This window comes from Platichthys flesus, chromosome 15 (assembly GCF_949316205.1).
Source record: "Platichthys flesus chromosome 15, fPlaFle2.1, whole genome shotgun sequence".
Taxonomy (NCBI): domain Eukaryota; kingdom Metazoa; phylum Chordata; class Actinopteri; order Pleuronectiformes; family Pleuronectidae; genus Platichthys; species Platichthys flesus.
Window position 1 is genome coordinate 4,573,913 of NC_084959.1, and position 25,999 is coordinate 4,599,911.

Below are 25,999 nucleotides of genomic sequence, written 5' to 3' on the forward strand. Positions count from 1 at the left end.
AGAATTTGCTGCTGCATGAGACGATGGCTGCTGCATGTGATGGAGGGAGAGAGGGAGCAACCTGTTCTCCGTCTATATTGCATGCTGCACATTCAGAAAGTGGAGATTTTAGGGGGTGGGGGGGGGGGGGGTTGTTCTCAAAGCTTTTGTGTGTTTTTGCTGTTGTGTGGCCTGGAGAGCTGCATCATGAAAAGTTAATCATACGATTTGTGACACTCGTTAAACTATGGATGTACTGAGGTGAATGGATCCGATTTTTTTTTTTATGCAACTGACCTGGTCTTGGATTGTCACAATGACTTTGTTCAGAAAACTGTTGCATAGAGAATAGATCTACACTTTGCATCAGTAATTTGGTGAGGCTGAACAATGTATTGCATTTCATTAAAAGTAAATATATTATACTGTAAAGGGTGTTGGGGCACAGTGTGTTCCAACACTGCACAGAAAGAGAGATCGTAAGTTATCAACAGAAGTCGGGGCTCACATAATAGCTGTTTGCAATAACTTTAAAGGCTTTATTAGCTCGGTTTTCATCTGTGTTTGTCCTTTATTTACTGTTGGATAATCTTAATGTTATGGAGGCTTGGGGGAGGACACAAGTACGATTTAAACTTAAACGTGAATTTTCTAGTAAATGTAATTTCGTTCCTACAGAAAAGTTAGCGCTTGACTTGTTTTCTTTAAATTTGACTTTTACTTTAAATAGATTTTAGTGAAGTAAAACTTTTTATCACCTTGTGCAATTGACCTCTTACCTTTGCACTGTGTTGTCACTTGGTTTTGAACTGATGGAAGTTTAATAAAGCTTCTAAAGCAGAAACCCAATTAACACATTATAAATGGTATGGGCTATAATAATTTGCTAAAGAAAAGTTTATGAATATTTTGGATATTTGAAGAGTTATGTCCAACGATATGTCTATTCAATGTAGAAAAAAGACTTAGTGATTTCAAATAAGAAGGGCAGCTTCCAGTGATAATTGTGTTTAAGTATAAGTACTTTTTCATAATAAAGCAAAGCAGTAGAGCTGATATGCAGACTGACACAGCAGCGACAGTGGGTTTTTCAGGTGTTGTCCACCTGATACATCACTCGCACTATTTTAGTTTTAAAACTTTCAGAAACTGAAAACAACCCGTATCGATTGGCAGCTCTGACACGGTGACACGCTGCTGGTTCCATCTTGCTTTTTTTGTCGTAAGCGACTTCATTTCCTGAATTGATTTGATTATGTTTATTACTAAGATTTTGTTACTTCTGTTGTTCTTTCCTGGGCGAGAGGATCCGACCGGGCAGCACAGAGAACCTGCTGCGGCCATGTTCTATGCTTCGTGAGCAGATCTGTACACCGTGCATGAGACACAGACCGACACCAGCTCCCCTTTTACTAATCTGGCTTTTAAGGTGAGCCAAGTTGCACCGTTTGAGGCTTGTGAAGTTACTAAAGAGAGAGGTGTCTGTTTACCAGTGGTCACCCAGTCAGTGTGGAATAGGTCTGAGAGTCTACAGCAGCAGACATTAAAGGACATTACATATTTAATGTAATATTAATGTAGCATTCAGATTGTTTTTAGAGTAAGAACAAGGTGAAACTGCAGCGCTCGGCTTCATTCTCCCAGGAGGCGACATCTAATAAATGTTTTCTCTGCTCCATCAATCACAGAGAAGTACGTGCAGATTCTTCTACTGAGGATATAAACTTGAGTTCCTTCTCCATCTGCAAAACAGTTACACACGTTTTCATGTGCCAATAGAAAACCAAGCCTTATTTTGCAGTTTCACCTGTTACTCGACTCTTTAGCTGCACAACCGTCTGGATTTCACATAAATACAGGATTTACTAATGTACTCTTTTACAGGCTTGAGGATCTGGGTTTCACTCCTTGTTGACGTGATCTCTTACTGACTCGTTGTTGTTGTGCGGCGGCAGTGCCGGCGGCGGCGGCGGCGAGTGCTTGCTCCTCATGCTCCTGCCTTCCGTGCCGGCTCGGGAAGTCTCTGTCACGAAGAGCCGGGTCACCCACACGGAGGTGACAATGCGTTTGTACTCATTCCTGAAATTCCTGTTGAGCAGGCCATAGATGATGGCGTTGAGACAGCTGTTGAAGTAGGCCATGAAGTAGCTGACCACAAAGAGCCACTCTGGGATGCGGGGCACCACACGGGACGGATCTATGGCCACTGCCAGGCCTATCAGGTTGAGTGGGGCCCAGCAGATGGCGAACAGCACAAAGACCACGAACATGGTGATGAAATTCCGCAAGTCACTCGGTCTGAGGCGAGGGCCCTCCTCGGTCTTCACCTTACGTCGCACCTGGAGATAATGAAACATACAAGAAGGGAATTAGGCTGTAAATGATGCCAGGGCGCGGCTTTCACACACTCATACACACACACAGACACACAAACACACACACACAGGATGCAGAACCACTCCAGGGAGCTGGTCCATCTACGTGCTTGTCAAACATGATCACTCAGCTGGAATCACAGGTGACGATTTTGCCAAATCTTTTAGTTAGAGCAAATATTTTGTATAGAAAATAATATAAAATGTCTCATAGTGAGTGTTTTGGCATTAAAAAGAAAAGTGCTGTGCCCATTTTAAACAGTTTGGAACGGGCTGTTTGTTTGGCCTGTGGAAAGACCAGGTGCAGCTTTGGACTCTCTGGTCCACAGAACCCTGAAGCTGCACCGGGAGCTGTTTACCTGCTTATTCAAAGTGTGGTGAAGCTCTAGTCAGAAGGAAAAGCCCAGAACTCGTCTGTACCGTTGTTTTAAACCTGTTGTCGTGATCAACAACATCACTTAAGTTGATGAGCATTAGAATTTATAAAAATTAAACAAATGACAAGTCCAAATCGCACCTAATTGAACTCTGCACTTTTTTGGCCTCATTATAATTCACGAGCCACGTGTGAATCCAATAAGATGAGAGATCCTGAAGATCCGTGTTCCACATATACAGATAGACGGAGATTTCTGGAATCAACAGGAAGATGCACTGAAAAGTCACAACTTCAAAACTTTATTTGATATATTTCAAGTCCATTGTAGATGAACTAGAACTAGAAGAACTCTGTAAGGTTGAAATGATCTTGTTATTTTCTGGCCTGAGGGGATTTTCTGCTTGATTCACAGCTGAAGGCTTGTTTCCTGCTTGGTCTCTGAATTATTATTCACAAAGTCCCACCCTTTAAAACCATCTGTGCCTGTAAAGACATAACCAACCATGTAGAGAGGCAGGAGGACTGACCTGAATCACAAGTACCCATATGCGGAGATAGCAGAATGTAACCACCGCTATGGGGACCAGGAAGTGCACCACCACCACCGCCACCGTGTAGGAGGTGCTGACATTCTGGTCGAAGGTGCAGGAGTAGACCCGCGGGTCGTAGCGCAGCGACCCCACGAAGAAGTTAGGGACGAGGGCCAGCACCGTGAGCAGCCAAATCAAGGCCACAAACAGCAGGGTGTTGCGGTAGCTGTACAGGCGGCTGTAGGAGAAGGAGTGGCAGATGTAGCAGTATCTGTTCACCGCGATCCCAGTGATGTTGAAGATGGAGCCGATGACACTCAGCCCCATGAGGAAACCACTGACCTGAACGGAGAGAGAGAGAGAGAGAGAGACAGAGTATTGCAGTGTGTTGTTGTCATACTGCTGTGTGAGTGGAGTCAGTGGAGGTGCAGTGGTACTGATGGGGTCTCACCATGCATTGTGTGTTTCCCAGTGCCCACCCGTCATGGAAGAGGGCGTAGAGGACCAGGGGGTACGGGTAGAAGGCGACCACCAGGTCAGCAAACGCCAGACTCACCACGAACACATTACCTGCAGAGGAAGACATCTTTCCAAGTTTTACTTCTTTAATAAATACCCAGGGCTGGGCAAGAAAACGATATCAATAAATATTGCAATAGAATAATTTTTTATTAAAATTAAGAGACTATAGGTCAAAACATTATATCTTGATCATATCTTTGGATTCTTTGGATTTTTCATGCTCCATCAACTGTGTCTCACAATCAAAGATTATTTATTATCCATCAAGCAATTTAATAGTTCACGGTCAAGTTTTATCCATTTTATGTTGATGATGATGATGATGATGATGATGATGATGATGATGATGATGATGATGATGATGATGCTTTCACTGCACATTTCTCTAGGCTGTATTTTGAAGAGTTTCAAATGATAAAGACACAACTTTGAGTTGTTCGACCGACAAATAATCTCAACACCTGCATATTTCAAACCACAATAAAAAGTGAATAAATCACAAATTACAAGCTGGAGGTTCGTGTGTGTACAATGAAATATGCTGATCTAACTCTGAACAATAAATTGTTTAGTCATTCATAAAAAAATAATCTGATATTGATAGTAAAATCTTAATCTTAATATATTTACTTTCCACATCACCAAGCCCTAATCAGACCTGAATGAAACGGCTCTTTTAACACTAGATTCACCCTTGAATGTGACTGTGAAGGTTTCACCTCTCACTTTCTCCTCTCAGCTTAATGAATGAGTCTGTGTGTGCTCAGCCAGTCAAGATAAGCACGTTCGATCCCGGTGGCTAGTTGCCACACACGGCAGGAGAAATATTCACTTCCATAACGCAATTAAAACGGCAATGCATTACCTTAATGAAATTATTCTTTCTCCAACAATGACCCTAGTGTGAGGTAAGTTATCATAAAATGCTGTTTACATTGCGTCGCTGTGCTCTGGGCATTTTCCCAACCGGGTAAACACTACACTTTTGCATGGTATGCAATTTCCAGCGCGCTGTAACAGGCAATCTCAGCATTACCAGCTTGGTGTGATTGTTGGCTGAGTGGGCTGAGATTACATACCAGAGGTTTCGAGCCTCTGCCTCACAGCTGATTGCCACAAAGTTTTATCGGGCATGCCAGTCGCTGTGTTTTGACAGAGTGGAAGGACAAGCGTGTGGACACAGCCCTTGAGCTTCTGTGGCACTGGGGCACTCAGGTCCTTTTTCATCTAGCTGATGAGCAGCCGAATCCAGAGCATGCTCCGCTGTTCTCGAAACTACAGCCATAAATAATCTCTTGATGCACAAGACCCTGACTTAGCAGGTGCTGCATGAAGAGGTGTAGAGATGTGCCGTGTTTCTGTCTTGTTCTTCAGAACCAACACGGAGATCTGTTGTGAAGGTGGATCCAGAGGTGAGAGGTCTGGATGCTCGTGCACCATCTAGGTCTCATATCTGTGGCTCACCTTGTGTTTCGCCTACAGACGCCTGCGAAGGTCTCTTGCAGGGGAGCGTTTAAAACTCACGATGCACAAACAGAAACTACTGATCAATCCTGGGTTCATCAGCACAGAACTGAAGTACTGCAGGGATCCCAGACCTTGGTGTTGAGGTCTGGAGAAGAGGGACTCCTCACTCTTGCGTGGCCTCCTCCTCCTCTTCCTCTCATCTCGTATTATCCATCTGCTGTGTCACAAGTGCATCGCGAGAACTGCACTGGAGATTTATTTATAGCTTCAGCAAAGCATGAACCGTTTCTACACACTTATTTTTCTGTAGCTGCGGCGGGTGCACATGTGGCTGTTAACCTAGAACTGTCACTGTGCCCCGCGATGCGCAAAGGGAAGCCAGCGATTCAACACATCCTGGACGCAAGGACATTTGTCCCCTCTTTTTTTTTTTGGGTGCAGAAATCACTTTGGACTCGTCCATCACTGTCAGAGTGTCACTGAGGGCTGATAGAGATGAATCGAGGGGATTTGGCTGGTCATCACCAAGTCACCTCAACTGATAAATGAAAAAATCTTCCATTGCATTGGTTCAGATATGGTTCCAGATATCTGTTAACAATACTGCACATATTTAACCGTCGGTCTCACACCTTCTGGACATGACCCTCACTCACTGGAGTTTGGACTCAAGTATTTGACTGGTATTCAAAGGCCTATAAAAGACCAATCCAACCGGAATATGTATTGGTATAGTATCGTATCCAAACTGTTGCATGTTCATTTCAATATGCTCCTGTGAATTATCCTCAACTACATAGAAAATACCCCAGACTGTAGAGTCCAATTTACTTGAGGCTGCTTTAAAGTGGGTGTCGTTTTACTACACTGGTATGAACTCACTGTTTCACTTAACATACATCTTTATTATTTTATATTCCCCTGCTTCGCTGGCTCCATATTGCTTTATTCCAAACAGCCTCCAGGTTATAGAATATGCTTTTAATTAAATACGTATCCCACAAGTTGGGTTAGGTCAGTGTGATAATCACTTAACAGAGTTATAGGTTTATTATGCCCGTGTCTGCCTTTCTGTCTTACGCTGGCGTAAAAAAGATAAGCTTCTAAATCACAGCATTCAGTCTAAATCAGTCACAAGCAACAAATATATATGTTGATAAGAGAAATGTCTGACTGTGGATGATTACTTATGCATGGGCTTACGTCAAATTCACCATGGCATCTTCATTATAAGCTGATAAGAGTTCATTATGTAATACGGTTCATTTTTACCAGGAAAATTGAATATAAATTGAATTTATGCTGCAGGGATAAAGAGCGTTCTATAGACTGAAAAAGGAGGGGGGGGACATTATGTACCGTTTAAAAAAAATAAATCTTGATAAGGGTCTTTTCATTATGGAGCTGCTCAAACGTTGTAGAGGAGGAATGATTTCTTCAGTTGAGATGGATTGATGCTCATTACTGGGCTTTTTGTGCGTGTGTGGGCATGCATGTCCCACTTTCAACACACAAATCACAAACGCACACGCACACGGAGGTATATCCGCAACGGAGGCAAAAGAAGCACAGGCTGTTTGTGCTCTAATCTTTGCTCGAGGGGTCTTTACTGAAGAGATTTGAGAAGCAAACTTTAGCTTCTATGTGCACAACAAAACTTTATTTTACTAGTTCTTTCAAAATCCACCCAGAAGAATGTCCATGTTCATTATTTAACTCTTTTATAACTAATATGTGTCGTATAGGTAATGACATAGTTATAAACAAATACTATTTAAACATGTGTTATTCGTTTGTCTCTCTGCCATCAGATGTTCCCTTTGCCATCAGATGTTCCCTGAGCCATCATATGTTCCCTGTGCCATCAGATGTTCCCTGTGCCATCAGATGTTCCCTGTGCCATCAGATGTTCCCTGTGCCATCAGATGTTCCCTGAGCCATCATATGTTCCCTGTGCCATCAGATGTTCCCTGTGCCATCAGATGTTCCATGTGCCATCAGATGTTCCCTGAGCCATCAGATGTTCCCTGTGCCATCAGATGTTCCCTGAGCCATCAGATGTTCCCCTGAGCTAACTGTCTCTCCTTTGCTGCGATTGTTAAAATCTTCCTCCTGGTGTCTTGTGGTCATTTCACTCAACTACTGGATACACAGCCCAACGCGATTTGCGGAGGCACTGCAAATGAACGCCGTACCTCCAATAATTTCTTATGTTGAGCATAAACGAGCCTGTAGGGGGCGTGCCAGAGGATCTCCCTTTATTCATCATGAAAACATTTATAACCCATCAGAGAAACTGAAAAAGCATCTTATGTCTCCTTTAAAACTTTCTCTCGTGTCATTTGAACACTTTAAATCCTCACAGTAAAGACTTAAGAACCACGTTTCGGCTCATTAACCATCATTTACCAGCTATAACTTTAACTCTTAAATGTTTTACATGGGCTTTTCAAAATGTAAGCTCCTGGTTATCGAGGCTTACTTGGAATAAATGTGTGCGATGGGCAGCTCGCCATAAGGAGGAGATCTTGTTAATTATGATGCTAATGGATTTTTTCCGACAGTAAAACTTCCACATAATGAGCAATCGTGCCTTCACAGTTATTATAATGTAAAAAAGAGCCGGACAAAACAAAACACCTCTTGATAAATGTGTTTGTGAAAGTGCTGCTGCAATTCTACCTCCAATTCATCCAGAAGTTCTTGACCTAACTTCACGATGTGAAACCTTGAGCAGCCTTTTCCTGCAGAATCAGAAACAACTGTGAAGAAAGGTTTTCTGATAATTGCAGACAAACTTTTTTCCCAGCTTAAAACGTTGAACTCTGTGCCTTTTGACACTGAGTGCAGTTTATTCGGCACTGAGCTGCATCCACTTCACTGTTAAATTATTCAGACAATTATCACACAGCTGTCAGATCCATATTTGCTCTGCGAGGGCGAAACCCCACAATGCTCTAAACTGCCTGAACTATAACAAACGACCCAGTAGTTACACTGCACTTACAAGACGTCGCCACTTATGAGAAATAATAGTTCAGTTTCTCTGATGTGTTAAAAATGTTTTGAATAGAACTCAAACATTTTCAAATGAATAGACAACAAGTTAAAGAACAAGTACAAAACTTACTTTTCTACTAGTAAAAGTACATGCAGATTCCCTAACGCAGCCTACTACATACTTCACCGTGACTACTATGTGAACATGTAAAAGTGGAAAGTACCAGACTGTAGATCTAACAAAGTAAAGTACATATACATGAAAGAAGCAGTAATAAAGTAAATGTACTTTGTGACATCCCTCCACTGGAAACAACTGGCTTTTTGAAACTCTCTCCACAAGTTCAGCCTCAACTGTGCACCAAACCACATTTCAATTAATAAATCTGACAAATTTGAACTTTGTTTCATTGTTAACATTGAAGCGTTGCTTACCGGATGATTAAATGGAAGTGCAGGGATGTTTATTCATGACTGTGAGAGTGTTGTTTATTTCGTTTCGAGAGGTAATGAGCAGGAAAGTCGTTTTTTGGGCCCATTGTTGAGTGAATATTATCAGAAGTGGCGTCGTACAAGCGGCGAGGCAGAGATAAAGGAACCGAGGTGTTCTGGGTTTTGTTTACGCTGACACACATCCAGCAGGCGTGTGTCGGTGCTCCTGAGAGCAGCTCAACAGATGGTGCTGTAATTATCAACACAAGCAAAAAAAAAGGGGAAATCCTCTCTGTGATAAATACCACAGATGTTTACGACTGCTCTGAGTATACGATAATTCTAATGCATGAGGAATGGATAAGCAGCCATTGCTGGGCATGCACTGCTTTGGCATGGACCCAGGAAATCTTGGAGTGCGTGCGTGTGTGTGTTTGTGTTTTGTGTGTGTTTGTGTGTGAGAGGGGGAGTAGTTCTCATTGCCATCAGCCCGAGAGGCAGCAGCAGCAGCACTTAGTTGACAGAGCAGCAAGTGTTTCACATGTGGGAATCGAACAGACACTCACCGCGGACACACACCTGTGAGAACCTCTGAACCATCTGTTCACAAAGCCACGGACTCGTCTGATGATCACATCCCATTGATATTCACAGAAGGGACTATGAGCTTGAATGTGTTTATCTTGTTTATGCTAAAACCAACTTCCTTTACCCAGAAGCCTCTATCGGAACCAGGGCATAATTTGAATGATTTCCATTTTAAAGCAGGTGCATAAAGTTTCATTCGCTGTCGCATAATAAACAGCAAGTGTTTGCACTGCTGCTTGTTTATTCCTCTTTAATGTCTATAAATTACGAAACTTTAACTTTGGACAACTGTTCACAAAGCTGGTCACTTAGTTTTAATTGCATATGGTAATGTTGACAGATATTTATGACTGTGACCAACCGAATAAGTTAAAAAAACAATATGTATTGTGCAGTTTCCCTCGTTGTCAGTAAGAAATGCAGAAGGGGAAATAGATTGTAAGGATTTTCCTCTCGTTGGCTTATTTGAACGTGTCTCCTGTGGGAGGACATGCTAGGCAGATTTGCCTTGCTTGCATTTAATTTCTTTTCAGTGAAGGAAACGGAGGCTAACCCCCCCCCACACACACAAAAAAAAATAAGACAAGAAAAATATGCTATGGGAATAATGAGAGGAATGGGGATTGACTCCAGAAGGGAGTGATGTGGAGGACAAAGTGCTCGGGGACGTTAAAAGCTGTACTTTCATGTGGAAAGACGACGGCAAATCTCATTTAACGGGGGTAAATAAATAATACGAATCCCCGGCAGACATGACCAGGACAATTAACCGCAGTGTTGTTTTATAATGAAGCTGTCAGCTCCGGCCGTTCCTTCTATCTGTTTAAATGAAAGAACATCTCGCAAAGACAAAAAAGAAGACGAAGATCTGACTCGGTCTGCGGAGATGAGTGAAGAAGGCTGTCAACAAAATAAGGAAAAAATTTGAAAAGGGAGATTAAAGGTCAGCAGATGGGTAAGTGTGTTATAAAGGGCTGTTTTAGGGAAGAAGGAGATGAGCCGCGGGGGTAAGCTTTCCATTTACTGGTTGATCTACGTTCTAACCCCATAGACACAGGCTCTGGTTAGTGACAGGAAGAGTAAGGTGGTTAATATAGGCAACAGAAATGAATGTTCTCCTCTCAGAAGATAGAGAGGGGAGTCAGGACACCGAGAGAGAGCTCGGGGTGGAACTGCTGCTGCTACAGGTCGAATGGGGACGGTCGAGGTGGTGGGGGGGGGGGGACTACATGTCCCATTTGGCCTGGGAACGAGGTGGAGAGGGATGTTAGGGAGAACCTACTTCCCATACCAAGCCCAGATAGGCGGAAGAAGATGGCTGGATGGATAAAAGAAACATGTCATCACCGCTATACATCAAGGCCCTTTCCTCGGCACGCAGAGAAACATGTCTGTTCCTGTCTGAGCTTCTTCTCTCTGCTGATCTGCTCACTGCCTGCTCATATATGTCAGTTTGATCCCGAGGAAAAGCCTTCCTGCATCTTCCACCGGTATCTGCTCTCGTTTTTTGGCTATCCTCTCAGCTGAGTTTTGAATGCTCTGACCCAATAACCCTCCTTCCTTGCTCCCTAATGATCCCGCTTTCACTGCAGCGGCTTTTTTTTTTTTTTCTTCTCTCGCCTTGTTTTCAGAGGCTGGATGTATTTTCCCTGAGAAGAAAAGAGACAGAGCGCACACTGAGACAGCAAGGTGGATGGTCAGGCCGTGCAGCAGGTCTGAAATGGATTGGAAGCTTGTCGGGCTGTACCACTACGGGAGGAAAATGACCTTTTTTCTGGCCAATTTATCAACCTCCTCCCCATCCATATTGAAAACGAGCCCACAGAAGAGAAGTAATGACAAAGTTTGACCCCGGTCTTATACAGAGCAGACAATAACAATTTACAGACATGAGAATACAAGATTCCATCTCAGCTGTTTACATGGCTAATGAAAATGAATATTCCACTAATACTAACTTAATATGCCTTCAAGAAATCTCATCAAAAGTTGTGTGCATATACAAAACCTGTTTATATCCTCAAAATATAGGTCTACATATTGTATATATGTGTGCATATTTTGAATGGGCTGAATGCTTGTTCAAAGAAAAACCAGAAAAATATTTACATATCAAATAACATGTTTTATTTGTATAATTTCTTGATAGTGGGTGGAGAGGTATTATCAACTGAACCTTAAAGTTTTCACTTCAGGCAATGACTGTGTAATGACTTAAATTTTACATCCTTAGCTTTCCTGAATTGACAATGATTTCAACTAACAGCTTAAAATTACTGGAAAAAGTCTTTTAAAAAAGACAATTAATTAAAATACATAAAACAGGTACAAACAGAGGCTGAGTGTTTTATAAGCAGATTCAATCTGATCAAAGGTTTGTGAAAAATGTTCAGAGCATAGAAACTAGAAGCAGATCTTCCCGAGCTGAGCGCAGACATATGGGACGTGAGGAGTCATTAGAGCAAGAGGGATCTTCTCCAGAACACCAGACGAACATAGACGTGATGTATGACAGCAGCTCTCCAGTGAACGCCTGGTGGATGAGCAGTTACAGATGTCTATCACATCTGTAGGACAGAGAACAACACTGAAACTCTCCATACAGGATGCAACGAGTGCTGGAAGCATCAACCCTGATTCACCTGAGGGCAGAGCGATAAACAGCAAGAGCCTCTTGCCCTAACATCACACCCTCATAACTACCAACAGAAGGAAAAACAGAAAATATCCTTTTTCTACATTGCAAAGAAGTGTTGGTTTTACCTCTATTCATATATGGTAATTGAATATGAGTTTATCTTTCCAAACACCGAGATATTTATATTCTGGAACCCTCTTAATAATGGATTCCTGTTCAATGGGAACATGAAAGTTATTGCAACCAGCACCTCGAGCTGTACGTCTGCTTCTGCTTTGAAACCAGCTTTGCAAAGAGGCTCTTCCTCTCGCTGCCTCCCCCGGGTCCCTCCCCTTTGCCTCCATCAACTCTCTTTACTTTAGAGGCATCGGCACAGATTGTTAACAAAGTGTAAACAGTGTGCAGCTCTGAAGCATTATGAGGCTTCATTCATGAATTGCATTCATCTTAAGTAAACACTGGCGGTAATCCCCAATGTCAGTGTGTCAGTAATATATTCTAAGATATTGAATAAAAATATGATGAAATCCACATTAGTAGATTATTTAATCAACTCACATATACAGCATACTAAAAACTAGAATTGCCACTCTGTGCTTCTGTGACCTTTGACCTCTGAGATGCAATCAGTTAATCTTTGAGTTCAAATGAAAATTGGTCAAAATTTGAATAAATACCGTTAAGACAGAATTGAGATATCAGGGTCAAGAGGCCAACAACGTGTTTCTCGAGGCCATCTTGTCTTCTGACCTTTGTCCAACCGAATCTAATCAGAGTCTAAGTGAACATTTGTCCAACATTTAAGAGGAGTCTCTTAAGGCATATTAAGATAATATGTTCATGAGCCTCAAGAGGGTTTTGAGAGGTGACATTTGACCTGTACATTCTTATCAAGTCAAAGTGAATGTGGTAATGAAATTCCCTGAGTGATATATCACGTTCAAAAGACCAAGAACATATATCCGCCATGGCATTTACCTTTCATATCTTGACCACCGAATCTGTGGCAAAAAAAGAAATCCCCAATCTTCAGCATTCGCTGCTCAAACTACTGGAGGTTTTTCCACATGTACATTTTTATCCTGTTCTTTATTCAGTTTGGACAAAGTTTTTCCATTTTATTTCCTGTCACATCACTTAACTTTTATGCCTCCAGGGGTTTGAAGTTAACACAACACAGCTGACCACAAACACAAACACAATCCTCCCGCTTTGCTCTTTGCTCTATGCACTAATTAAACGAGAACCAATTAAGGGAGCTGCTGAGCACTGTAACCTCAACATGCAAACCAAACGGAGCTGCAGAGTAAATCACCTCCACACGGATCCTGCTCAGTCAGGCAGAGGAAACGAAAGAACCAAGGTGTAAAATGATAAAGAGCCGTTTCTCAACCTAAACACAAATCACAACATGAACAATGAAGATATTTTAATTACAGCAACAACCACAGCATTAATGTAATGTTGATCAATTAATTTATATTATATAACCTTTGTAAAACTAAATGTGTGAAACTTCAATCCACTTATAATATTGACTTATGTGTGTTGTGATTATAAAAATGTTTTCAATATCTGGCCCACAGTTCTGCACATAGTTTATTATGCAAATGAGCAATGTGCTGTGCCCCTGCACACGGATCATTTGCATATTAAACTTCAGTTGTGTTCATTTGTTGTGACAAAGAATCACTTCACTGCCCTTCATGCTGTCATGCTCAAAGGGCAAAACTGAAACTAACTTGTGCTTGTGTTTATAACTGTGTCTCCAACTGAACACTTTGTGCCAGTGTAATGTGTGTGTGTGTGAACTTGTACAGCTCGGGTACATTGCTGGCACATGTGCAAACTCACCCTCAGTAAAAAGCTTCTGTACAAACCATAGATAATATTCAGCATGCTAGATGCTGGTATTAGCATTTAGCTTATCACACGACAACAAAAAAAGCCTGTTTTACGTTTATTTTTGCATTTCTTATTCTGTAATACAAGTTTTCATAAAGACTGATATAAAGGTTCAGCTCTAATAACAGTTTATGTGTGTGAAGGGAATGGAGGATTTTATTTTGTGTATGCAGACATTTATTTTAGAGCACAAGCGTCTGGAATATTTTTCCATATAAATCAGAACTAATTAGATCTTCTTTTTTTTCTTTTCTACCATGCATCATATCTCTGTCAAATGGGAATGAGAACTTGTTTTTAAATGAGATATATATTGAGCCTGATTATTATGGCACATTGGAAAAACTATTAATTGCATTTTTTTAGGGTTATAGACATTATTATGTATTGCCCTAGCGGTGGGCAATACTATTAGTTATATGAGCAATATAAAAATTATCATTCAGACCAAAAAGTCAGCAGGAGAATAATTAACTGGAATAGACTGAGTGAACAAGACATAAACTAAAAATCCACCATGAACCTGATTAGATGTAAGTTAAGCTTCAGGTCTCTGTGTATGAAATGTAAATAAAAGAAAGACATAAACTAACAGACAGGAAATGAGCTTTCGAAAAAGAAGAGGAAGGGAAGTACCTGGTGAGATCGTTCACTGAGTGAAGCCTTGACTCGACAGATGGCTATGGGTGTGATGACTGGAGCAATGTGACTCTATTACCATATACATGAGGGCACGCAGAGTTGGCGGGACATCAGAGAAAAGGGGACTGAGAGTAAAGTCTCCCAGTTTTGAGGTCTGCAGCACCTTTATCAAATCAAAACGTCTCCTTTCGTCGCGGCAGACGGGGCAAAGTGTTCCCCTGTCTGACAGCTACTTTGTCTTGAAGCATAATGACGGGAGACAAAGCTTTTCTTTCAAAGAAAGTGTCTGGCCCTTGCATAATTAGCACTGTCTGGATATTTGGCAGGTTTGAGCTTTGGTGTGTACTCAGGGGCCCTTCTTGGCTCGGCAAGTTCAGGCCTCGTGCTCAAAGAGGGAGTCATTCAACAAACGTAAACTCAAAAGTCTGGGGGACTGTTCAGCTTTCGAAGCAACCATCCAGCCATCAGTTTATCCAAGCTCAGGTTATGGAGGTAGAAGTTCCTTCCAGCTCTTCCTGGGGGATACTGCGCCTGTTGTTAGGCCAGATGGGTAATGTAGTCCCTCTAGGGAGTCCTGGGTCTACTCCAGATTTCCCTCCTATGGAAGGAGGCCTGGGAGGCTTCCTGATTACATGCCTGAACCCCCTTTTTTCACTTTTCAATGTGAAGGAGCTACTCACCTATCTCTAACCTTGAGCCTCGCCACCCGACAGAGAAAACTCATTTCGACCGCTTCTCTTTGCCATCTTGTTCTTTCAGTTGGAACTCAGAGCTTTCAGAATGTATAACTTGGAGTGTCTCCCCCACTCTGTCCTTTGGCAAAACTGTGTCTCTATACTTTGGAAAATACTTTTCCAAAAAATAAAATAAATGAAAAGCTATAATCCATAAGGTCGGAAATACATTTTAGCCTCTATCTTTAATGTTATTTGTGCTGGAATTAGGAAGTTCTAATAACTTAGTGATTTAACAAATTTCTAAAACAAATTGCTCTGTAAGATTTTGGACTGCTTTGGTCTTGAATGACATCAAATAAAACTCCCATGATGCAATAGTATCTTCAGTGCTGCTTCTTGTGCTACATAGTGCATGTGATGTCTTCTGTTCGGCTGTGTGCATGTGATATGAGCCGGAGTCCATGTGAAACGCTCTCAAGTTATTTCTCATGATTTTGCCAAAGACAACAAGATTTGGGAGAAATTTGCTCAATGGGAGAAAATCGGCTTACAAAAGAGCACTGGAGCCAACACACACACACACACACACACATCATACACACACACAGAACCAGATTAAATCTTTGGTAGAACTTAAAGGCAAAATGAGAGGGAGATGAACACTGGGGGCTCAGTGGTATTAAATAAAAGCAGTGATTACAGAATAAAAGAAACTATAAAAAAAATGAATTATATGACTTTCTGTAACACGAAATCGAATTAATAAGAATAGGATAAGATAAATGAAGAAGGACGAAGCCTTCAGTCCATACTCTGTGTTCATTACGTCCATTTTTCTGCATGTCTTCTTAAAGTTTACTGATACAGATGAAACAGAGAAGCACCATGTAGCCAACAGTTCATGTGAGATAACCTCGAGATGTGAGGAAGATACTAGAGGCATCTCGTGAAGTACAACCGCCTCCACCATCGCCAAGTTTGTTATTATCAGAAACTCTCGTCTCTGTGCTGCCCCTCTAGCAGATGTGTTGCTTGAAAACCACGTCAACGTATAGGAAAGGCCTCTACACTTCACTCCACTAGAACTAGACCTTTAAAGTTTTCGTGAAAACTGCATTTTTCAATAGTTTGGGAGACCCGACACTCTCATATCGACATTCAGCCCTGATGTCAGATGCAGCTGTTGACCTGTGAAGGCCACTGCTTGCCAGTGTGTTATCTTGAATCTTGAATTTGAAAATCCTTAAAGAGAACGAAAGGGCGAGAGAGAGAGAGAGAGAGAGAGAGAGAGAGAGAGGGAGTCCTCAGGATCTCAAGATAATGAGAACACATCTGTGAAATTGAGCAGTTAAGAGGCTACAGTCGAGTTGAAGCGTGGTATCGATCAGGGCAACAACTGAAGAAGCATCTAAAGTTTCAAGGACTCTGTCTCGCAAAGTTCAAGTACATCGGAGACTCGAGTCGGGTGCATTGACGTGCATAGGCCCAGACAGGAAGCTCCAGTTTATCTCCAGCTCTTTTTAAGAACTGCCCACGCCCAGTGACGGAGGACGGATGTGACAAAGTCCAAGAGACAGCTCTGTGGGGATCACCGGGCAGACGAGCAGCCGGTACAAAACAATGAGTCCATTGTGTTCAGTGTTAATTGAGAGAGTGAACCATATCCACATCTGCATAAGACTCAGTTGTTGTTCTTTGACTTCGCACATGAAACACGTCCCTAGAGCAGCCGGCTTCCACCTGCGTGACGTGGTGAACATTCAAAACATCCTCTCTGTAAGGTTAAAAATACTCTGTGCATGTGTCTCGACTAGACTGCTGTTATTATCAGGATGGGTTAATGACTCAGTTACAATCCTCCAGTTGATTCTCACTGCTGCTTGTGCTGCAGCAGATCACATCTCTTCCATTTTATGTTCTCTGCATTGGCTCCCTGGAGAACTCTAAACTCTAAATGTTTCCCCTTGTGTACAGATCCCTTAATGAAGGAGCTCCATCATGTCCTTAAGAGCTTGTAGTGCCTTATTGTCCCGTTGCACTCTAAACGCATGCCTGTGGTTCATAGAGCCTCTGTAGGGCCTCAGGCTACCAGGCTCCTCTCCTGTGGATCCAGCCTTTGGATCCGTAAGGCAGATAGTTTTTCTACATCCAAAGTTAGCTTTAAAACTTTCCCCGTTCAAGCTTATAGTCACAGCTGTGCTGCTGTGGGCCTACACTGCTGGGAGAACTCCCATGGTACACAGAGAACTCCATTTCTCCCCTTTAGTCAGCCCTGAACCCCCCCCCTTTAGTTCGGTTGCTATATGCTTAGACCGCTGGGAGAACTCCCATGGTACACTGAGTACCTCTTTTACTTAATTTTTACTTTTTCTACGTATATTAAAGTACTTGGTCAGGGTGGGGTGAACATCTGGACATCTGTGGTTTAAAGAAGCTACTGGGAACTGTGAAGGTGAAGAACACAAAGTCATACAGCTCGTCAATCCAACTGTCCAATCAGATCTTATTTTGCAAATAAAAGAGATTAGAAATCATAACCAGTCTACACAGTGCACAGCAGTGCTACAAGCTGAATGCCTGTGTTAGCATGCTAACGTGCTGATGTTTAGCAAGTCCAGTGTAATGTCTATTATTTTCATTATCGTAGCTTTGCCCATTGGCACTGCAGCACGTGCCTGCACCAAATGAATTGAGATGAATTTTGTAAAAGTGAGTATATGGTTTTATCCTTATCGGAATATCTATACGGAAATTCATGGAAATCCATTCAGGAGTTGGAAATAAATTCAGTCCCAACATATTCAGTGTTATCCCCATGCTAACGATGAAGCTGGAAATGACTTTGGTATGATATATTTTCCTGGAAGTTCCTAGCTTTAGCCCAGAAGACCAGATAAACCATCCCGATGAGGGTGGAAGATTCCATGGCTGATCTGGTGTCAGCTCCTTATCGGGGAAACCTTCTCACACTTGGCACTAGTTTATTCTTTCAGTTTATCTTTGAGGTAAAGATTATTGTCACACTGGTACTTTTCTCTTTATGCTGTTGTCAGCAACACAATCTAATGATAAATAACATGTCATAGTGATTCATTGTAGCTTGAGTTGATAATAGTTGGCAACCACAGAGCAAATCCTGCCATTCACCCCCGCCTGCCTTTCCCAGAAGTTCAGACTTCATCAGGCCGGCTATAAGGGGGGATGCTGCTGCTGGCCCACCACGGAACCACAGCTCACCAGCTCAGCTTGCTACCGTCCGACTGTTTGCTGCTGCTGCATTGCCTTAGCAGAGGATTCTGATATGTTATTAGGGACCTGTATTGAAAGCTCTACGTTACCTCTCCACTGCACTGAACATGTAAAAGTGTGGTCATGAATAAATCAGCTGTTTAAAGATTCAATGAAATATGATCTATGTCCTAAATGTTCAGGAAAGTTATGCTCGAGAATTTTTACAGTTGGAATTTGGTAAATGTGCAAGGATCAGTCAACTACATTTAAAACCCCAGGAGGACAAGAAAATTAACCAAAGTAAATTCTTACTATAGAATTATAGAGGCTGTACTCTCCCCTTTTTCGATTGTCTGTAAACTAGATCACACAAAAACATATATAATGTTCAAGTTCAAAGTGTAAAATACAGAATAAATTACTCAAAAACTTCAGGGGTGTGTTCATTAACTCTCCAACTTTAGCCGAAGTAACATTGTTGCCCAAACCGAACCACTGGCGGGACTGCGGATGTCTCCGGGCTGAAGGGTTTGAGCGCTCGCCGTCCAACCCAATCACCTCCCGGCGACTCCCCTGCTGTTAATGAATGTAGCGCTTCATTCATTCAAGAAATTGCCCCTGAACATAATCCAGCCAGTGATTCCATCCTCTGCATGAAAAGTGTTTGCTGCTGCAGTTTTAATCTATAGAAAAGTAATTTCTGGGAAAATGTGGGTTGAAAATTCTCCCCTACTACCAGCAGCGTATTACACATCCATGTAGAAATATTAATTATGGCAAAAACCAGGACTTTAAATTGTTAATAACTGCAGGAAACGAAATAAGCAATAGTTTTATAATCACTGAGCAAAATAACATCGAATATGAAGAAGAATGTGAGAAAATAGTTGACAAAACAACTTCTGACCTCTGTTCTAAATGCTGTGTGTGGAGCCCTGGTTTCTGTGGCACCATAACTGACTGCTGGGCTCAGTGATGCCTCAGGCCTCCTTTTGCTGTTGACTTATAAAAGTAACAAACCTATAAACATGTCGGCAGTTTGACGAATACAAGGAAACAAGCTGGAAATGATTCAAGTTTTCACTCCCCCAATGAATCACAGTGTTAATATAACCGCTCCGGTTCTTTGCCCTCTCGGCTTTCGAGGTATTTTTTTTTCCATAATTGTAATTGAAAGTATAATCAGTGATTAATTGAATCTACTTATCATATCCACTCATTTCTCTTCCTTGCAGCTGTAGCTTCTTTAAGCATCACATTCTGAATAGGCTTCTGCTCGGGCCTGACCTCAGGTGGGAGCTCACACAGCACTGACTTCCAGACGCTCAGGTGTTTGTCCAGCTGTTGTCAGGTTTCCACGGGTCAAATTTGTTTTTCTATCAGGTCTAATTAAACTTCCTGTTTCCCCGACATGCAACGGCACCACATATAGTGCACGTGTGCCTGAGAGCAGCCGACTTCTTGTTGTTTTAGATGAAGTGTTTTTCAAAGCAGAGAAGCTCCTTCGTGAGCTTCTTTGGCTGAGGTCGACTGGTTGAAATGATCAATGTGATTTTACGAATAATTTGATTTGGAAAGAGAAAACCTCAAACCTCCCATTTTTGTCCAAATTAATCTCTTTAAACAGTTTCTGCATGTGAATGTGGATAATCTGTAGGTGAAGGACACATATTTGTGGCTATTAGCCTTTTAGTTGTGTTTATTCTACTTTGACCAATCAGGTTTGAGCAGGCTTTGGTAAAACAGTCCATGTGGAGAGGGTGGAACACACTGATAGAAATGCATCAGCTATCTGCTTTTTTAATTAATCGACATTCATCGAGATACCTGTTAATATAAAACCTTCAAACAGTATCACTGTGTTTAGTGTGTAGAAACGTTCGACTTGAGTGATACAACAAACTGATCAGACTGTAAACGGTCGATGGTTCACGGAACCTGACCCTCGGCCTGGGGATATGCCGTCTGCACCGGAAACCCACGGATGTCGGCCGAGGTCCCAGAGGTTGGATGATAAACCAACACGGCAGGTGTGAAAGACGCCTCAGACCACGATCCGCTCCAATGGAAAAAGAAACAGCCTGTCTGGCATCATCTGAATATTTATAATACAGGAGAAAAACTGTTGATATTATTCTTAAGATAATAAAACCATCTACTGGTGTCCATTACAGAAATAATATAACATCACTGTTATGTTATATATATCAACAGATGTGTGATAGCAACGAGTTCTGCCATTTGTTTCCCTTAGGAGGGTTTTAAAGGACTAGAACGTGTCTCTCTGTCTGTTGAGTAACAGAGACAAGTTGTTGGTCAGATTCTCGAAAGCTTCATGGGGAAACAGAGACTTTGCTGCCGACTGTTTATCTTTGACCGAGACGGTAAATCCAGCTCCAGCTGCCTCTCAAACCAGATGGAACCTTGCACCCAGCGTCTTGTACAGTGAATTACTTACAGTGTGAGGAGAGTTCCAGTGGGGGCGTCACAAGGAGACAAACAACTTGATGGTGTTGTCGTCTGCCAAGATGAGCTCCACGAACAATTCACTCTGCCTCAGGCGAGCCGAGCCCTCCGCTACCCTCACTTCTCCCAAACCCTCCCCACATTTAGAATGCTCTGCACCTCGCCTGTTTCCCCTTCATTCATTCCTTCACATTAACAATCCCATTCTGCTCAGTCTGATGGGGCCTGTGCTGCCAAGTCAACCGGGCTGTGAGGTTTAACAGGAGATTCACCTCAATCTCCCTCTAAACTCTGTGGCTCTATTATAGTTAAACATCCAGATGGGAAGTCTAAATCTAATACAGAGGGTTGTACAGAGTAGATATGCTTTCGGATTTTAAAGCAAAGATGTCTCATATTAGCCGTATAACAAACTCTCCAGCTCGGGCTGTGGTGAGGAGGTTACTAGATTCTGAGAAATGTGTTACACTGGGTCCGATTCAGTGTTTTTAAATAAATTTCCACGCTCGACCCACATTGTCCTGTGATTCTGTGTCTGACTGGCTCCTCCGCCGAGTGCAGCAGGCCGACATTAAGTCTGTTTAGTCCTGGGAGATTGACCTTTGAAGTGCACACTGAACTGTGAAGCAAAGCAGATGATTAAATCAGAAAGCTTGTCTTAGCTCGTCATTACGACCGTGAACATTGGGAAAATAAAAAGTCGAGATTAAAGCAGCGCAGCACAAATGAAGAAACTACTATTGACATTATTGATTTTGATATTTTCCAGGCGTCATTCTCAGTTATGCAACATCTTTCCACGTCATAACTGGCAGAAATGGACCCAGTTGACCGACAGCAGTCTTTGAAGGGCTTTGGTTTCTCTGGGCATTCTGTGTTTGATCGGAATACTTGGCATTTTCGATGCACAGCGTTTTGAGTCGGTCGGCACTGCCAAGTTATTCAAGGGCTGGAAGCACGGGGGCTCTGACTGGGAGTCTGATACACACATGAACAAATGAGGTATAGTTTTATTTTAATCTGCACGTGATGTGTCTGATGAGCTTTTCCACATTAATTAAAATACAGTCAAACTAGTTTTAGACACTAAAACGTTTCCACTGGTGAAAGTGAGGGAAAATGTATTCATGTAGGAAATAAGATGATTTTCCATTTTGACCTTGAGAAAGTTTGAAATACTGAAATACTAAAATCAATAAGATCTGGCTCAATATTAAATTCAGTGTATTTTGAATCAGTCATATTCCCTCTTTTCAATCAATGGACTCCTGAAAGGACAAATTAAATCTCTTTAATAAAGAGAAAACCAGTGAAGTGAAACACTCAGTCACAAATACTGACACAAGTCTTGAATGATTTGAGCAGAGCTCGGCTACGACGCATCAAAGTGTATCTTTCAATATCCTACTGATATCAAGAAAGACGTTATAGATATCATTTTTGTGCATTTTGTTGTGATTTATTTAGTTTTGTGAGACGATTCCAGTCGTGCTGTGAGAGCTGTCCGTTTGAACTTACAGAAAACGGTTTTAAAAAATGCCCTCAAAGTGAATCTGCCATCTGAACACAAAATAGATTAAATTTGAAATAACTTTTCAGATGCTTTTCACATTGCGGATTATACTTTTCACATTTGCCCTCCAAATCCACAACACACATTTGCAGCCTTTTGCCTTTGTCCAGGAAGAAGCTTTCCTTCTGCCTCACTGTCTCGCTGCATCTGCCCGAATCAAACGTGCTGTTTGTGTGTTATGTTTGCGGTTATGTTTGGATGACTTCTCTCCTGCACATCCATGCACCACCTCCCTCACTCCCTCCCTCCCTCCCTCCCTCCCTCCCTCCCTCCCTCCCTCCTCTCCTCTCCCTCATCCCATTCTCATTTTTCTCATCCTAGTCTGGCCTTGATTTTCCCACATCTTCTACATTTCACCTCCCTCCTCCGTTTCATTCTCTTCTCTTGCAGTAAATCCCTCTCTTCTTCCACCTCTTCACCCACTGCAGCCGGAGGGTTTTCAAAAACTGTTACATAATGCACTTCAAATTATCACAATGCATGTATTATGGATATGGGGAGGTGGTGGTGGGGGGGCATGTGAGGCAATATGGGTCTTGATAAAGAATAAAGGGACGGAATTGCTGATCACTCACTTTGCAGATTAAATCAGTTCAACCTATCGTGTTGATGGTTATTGAGATTAAATAGAATTGTTCTGTCAGCTGATGTGTGTGTGTATGTGTGTTTGTGTGCGTGTGTGCACTCATATGTGCAAACTTGTGCTACTGACTCATCCCCCGTCTCAGCCCTAGCGTACTGATAACAACTGGGTGATTCTGATGACACATGACAGTAGTTCTTACATTGTCTCGGCTCTGCCTCTTCCCTTTAAAATGCAGCATCACTCTCCTCTTTCTCATCGTGTGGGATTTCTGTCCTTTCCCTCTATTATCTGACTGTTGGGCCGTCTTCCTCTATTTTTTCAGCCTGTGTCCTGGACATTTTCCCCCTTTTTGAACTCCTTCCAACCCATTCCTCCTGCGTCTTTCTCTATATACCCTTGCTACTCTCCGCCTGTGCCGGTCAGAGCTCCTCCTGTTTTCTTTCTCCAGCTGTCTTCATTTGAAGGAATTACAGCAGTCATGCTTCACCCAGATGATACGGGACAGCGTCTGGGCACAGTTCAGGCAGGAGTAGACTCTCTGAGCACTTAAACCTGCTGGATTCATCCCCAGTAGTCATGTCCGACCTTCACTTCTGCCTAAACACTCACTGAGCAGGAAGGAAAAAAGAAAAACAGTAAGACCAGATGATGAAAGAATTATATGGCAAACTCTCAGCACATACCAAAAATCCCCCAAAGCCTCACAGAGGCTCTCCTCGCATGCATTATAGATCAGTGGCAACTCCGCTCCCCTATGGATTCTACACAAAACCTCATAATGAAACCGGAGTGGTCAGTATTTGCCACTATGGGATGTATAACGAGATGTCAAATTCAATTCTCAATGTGCAATTCCCAAGGATTCAATATCAAAATAAATCGATGAAGTCGACTCAAAGTGGCAACAGAGCCCCTGTGTCTAATCTCTTCTATTTTTTCTTTTTGAGCTACAGCTTAACACTTTGCATTTCCATTCCTCTTGCACTGTGATCTCCACACTTCTCCCCACTGCTGCCTTTTCTCCATCTCCTCTGTTATGCACATAAAGAAGGTTCCAGTGCGGTGCGTGGTACGAGCCTGCCGTGCATCGGAGAGCTGAGAAAACTCCTCAGGATTCAAAATAAAAGATCTGATCTGACAACCTGTTCAGTCGGCTGATGTCCTGTTTTGATTTTAATGAATTAAAATCAAACACCCCAGTGGCCCCCATGGCAAAAGACCTTCGTCAAGAGCATAAATTATGGTCGAGTCCAGGACAGTCAAGGATCTGAGGATGCCTACTGGGTCATGGTGGAAATTAGGAGTATAACTATGTTTTGAAAGTAATGAGCAGAATATTAAAATCCATTCTAACCCCTAAGTGCTGATTAGAAATTCCAGATCAGGATCAGGGGCTTTCTACCAAACTGTGAATCTATCAAAGTGGTCAATGCATCCAAATGGATCCTGCATGCGTCCTGAGATCTGCTCAAACCCCATTCGGAGGTGGTCTTGAATGTTTATGGCCACATTCTTTCACTGTGTAGTTTCAATATTGTCCTGGGACATATGAAGGACCACCTGCTCACCTGTCGTCTCTGACCCGCATGCATTGATTTGTTTAGTAGCCTAAATAACAACCCTTACCACCACATAATGATGGATACCTATTATACATTAGTAAAATCTTTGTAAATAATTGCACACATTCATTCACTCAGTCCCTCCTGACTCCGCTCACGCTCTTTTTCTCTATCTCTACCACTCAACACAAATGACGTACGTGATAATTAACGTATAGAGGACCTAAGTGAGATCCGATCACAAGAGCTCACAGGAGACACATCCAGTTTTCCGATTTTAGCTCTGACCACTTATCATGAGATCTCCCAGGACAAACGTTAACACCAGGTCGGAACGGGGACTACAATCCATTCACTTGAGATGTAAGTGATCCTGGAATAGCAGGTGTAATCCACAGTGTTTCTAAACCACTGAAACCAGGGTTGACATGTTATTTATATCCACAAGAGAAACAGAAACTTTTTAAAAATTAACTTCCTACAATCTGTATGCACCCTGCGTCTCAAACCAGTTTTTTTCCACCGTCTTTCCAGTATATTTGATGTGGTTTGGTTGCATTTCAGATTTGTCTCTAATAGTTTGTAGTAAAACCTCAGCAAGATGAAAGTCCCATGATGCCCGGGGAAAGCTGAATGCCTAAAATGTAAAGTTGTGAAAGATAAACCAAGGAACGGTGTGAATAATCTAAAAAGCCGATAATGCTAAACAGCAATTCAATTTCTCTCTCCCTCTCACCTTTCTCACTTCTCATCGGCCACGCATGCAAACTTATTTGCAGATTTTTGCTCCCAATAACACTATTTACCTACAGAAACCTGAAACCCATTTGTAACGGTGGTGCTGAAGTTAGATGGAGAATAAAACCTGCCTCCTCGGTTGTCAACAGCAGCTGTCACAAGCCATATCCTCATCTGTGAGGGCCTGTGATTAACGGATTAATCACAGAATCAAACCCGATCGGACACAGACGTGAAGAAGCTCCTGATCGATGGGGCAGATTGACCTACTGCACTTTTTGTGCTTTTAGAAATAAACTCATCATTAAAGAGTCTGTGAGATCAGGTGATGCTATTTGAGCAGCTTGTATCTCTGACTATGACAATCACGCTTTCAAACCTGTAGACTTCGCTTTAGCTTCGGTTTAACTCAGATTTTCAACGGAATTCGTTTTAAATAGAAAGAGGCATCTCCTCGTTTTATGATTCATCCAGACTCTCTGTGCCCTGCTTTCATTATTGTGATAATTCACTCAGGTGTACGTTTGATTACTCCAACAGCTGTAAGTTTTATTATTCTGTCAGCTGTAAGTTTTATTATTCTGTCAGCTGTAAGTTTTATTATTCTGTCAGGTGTATGTTTTATTAGTGCAGGTGCTACATTGCTGTGAGGCCGTTTCACAGTCATTTCCAGTCCTTTACTGGTAGAGTGGCTGGACTCAAATGGAGA

At 42.1% G+C, this 25,999-nt stretch overlaps 1 protein-coding gene across 1 annotated transcript in view; it reads right to left on the minus strand.

Moving 5' to 3' along the window:
• Nucleotides 1-1,880: 1,880 nt before the first annotated feature.
• The window catches only part of mtnr1bb (melatonin receptor 1Bb), a 29,402-nt gene continuing 5,283 nt past the window's right edge, over nucleotides 1,881-25,999 (minus strand). The window contains exons 2-4 of the mRNA XM_062406276.1: nucleotides 3,715-3,833; nucleotides 3,261-3,605; nucleotides 1,881-2,318 (exon numbers count right to left, since the gene is read on the minus strand). Coding sequence (XP_062262260.1) covers nucleotides 1,881-2,318; nucleotides 3,261-3,605; nucleotides 3,715-3,833 — 902 coding nt within the window. The remainder of the gene's footprint in view (nucleotides 2,319-3,260; nucleotides 3,606-3,714; nucleotides 3,834-25,999) is intronic.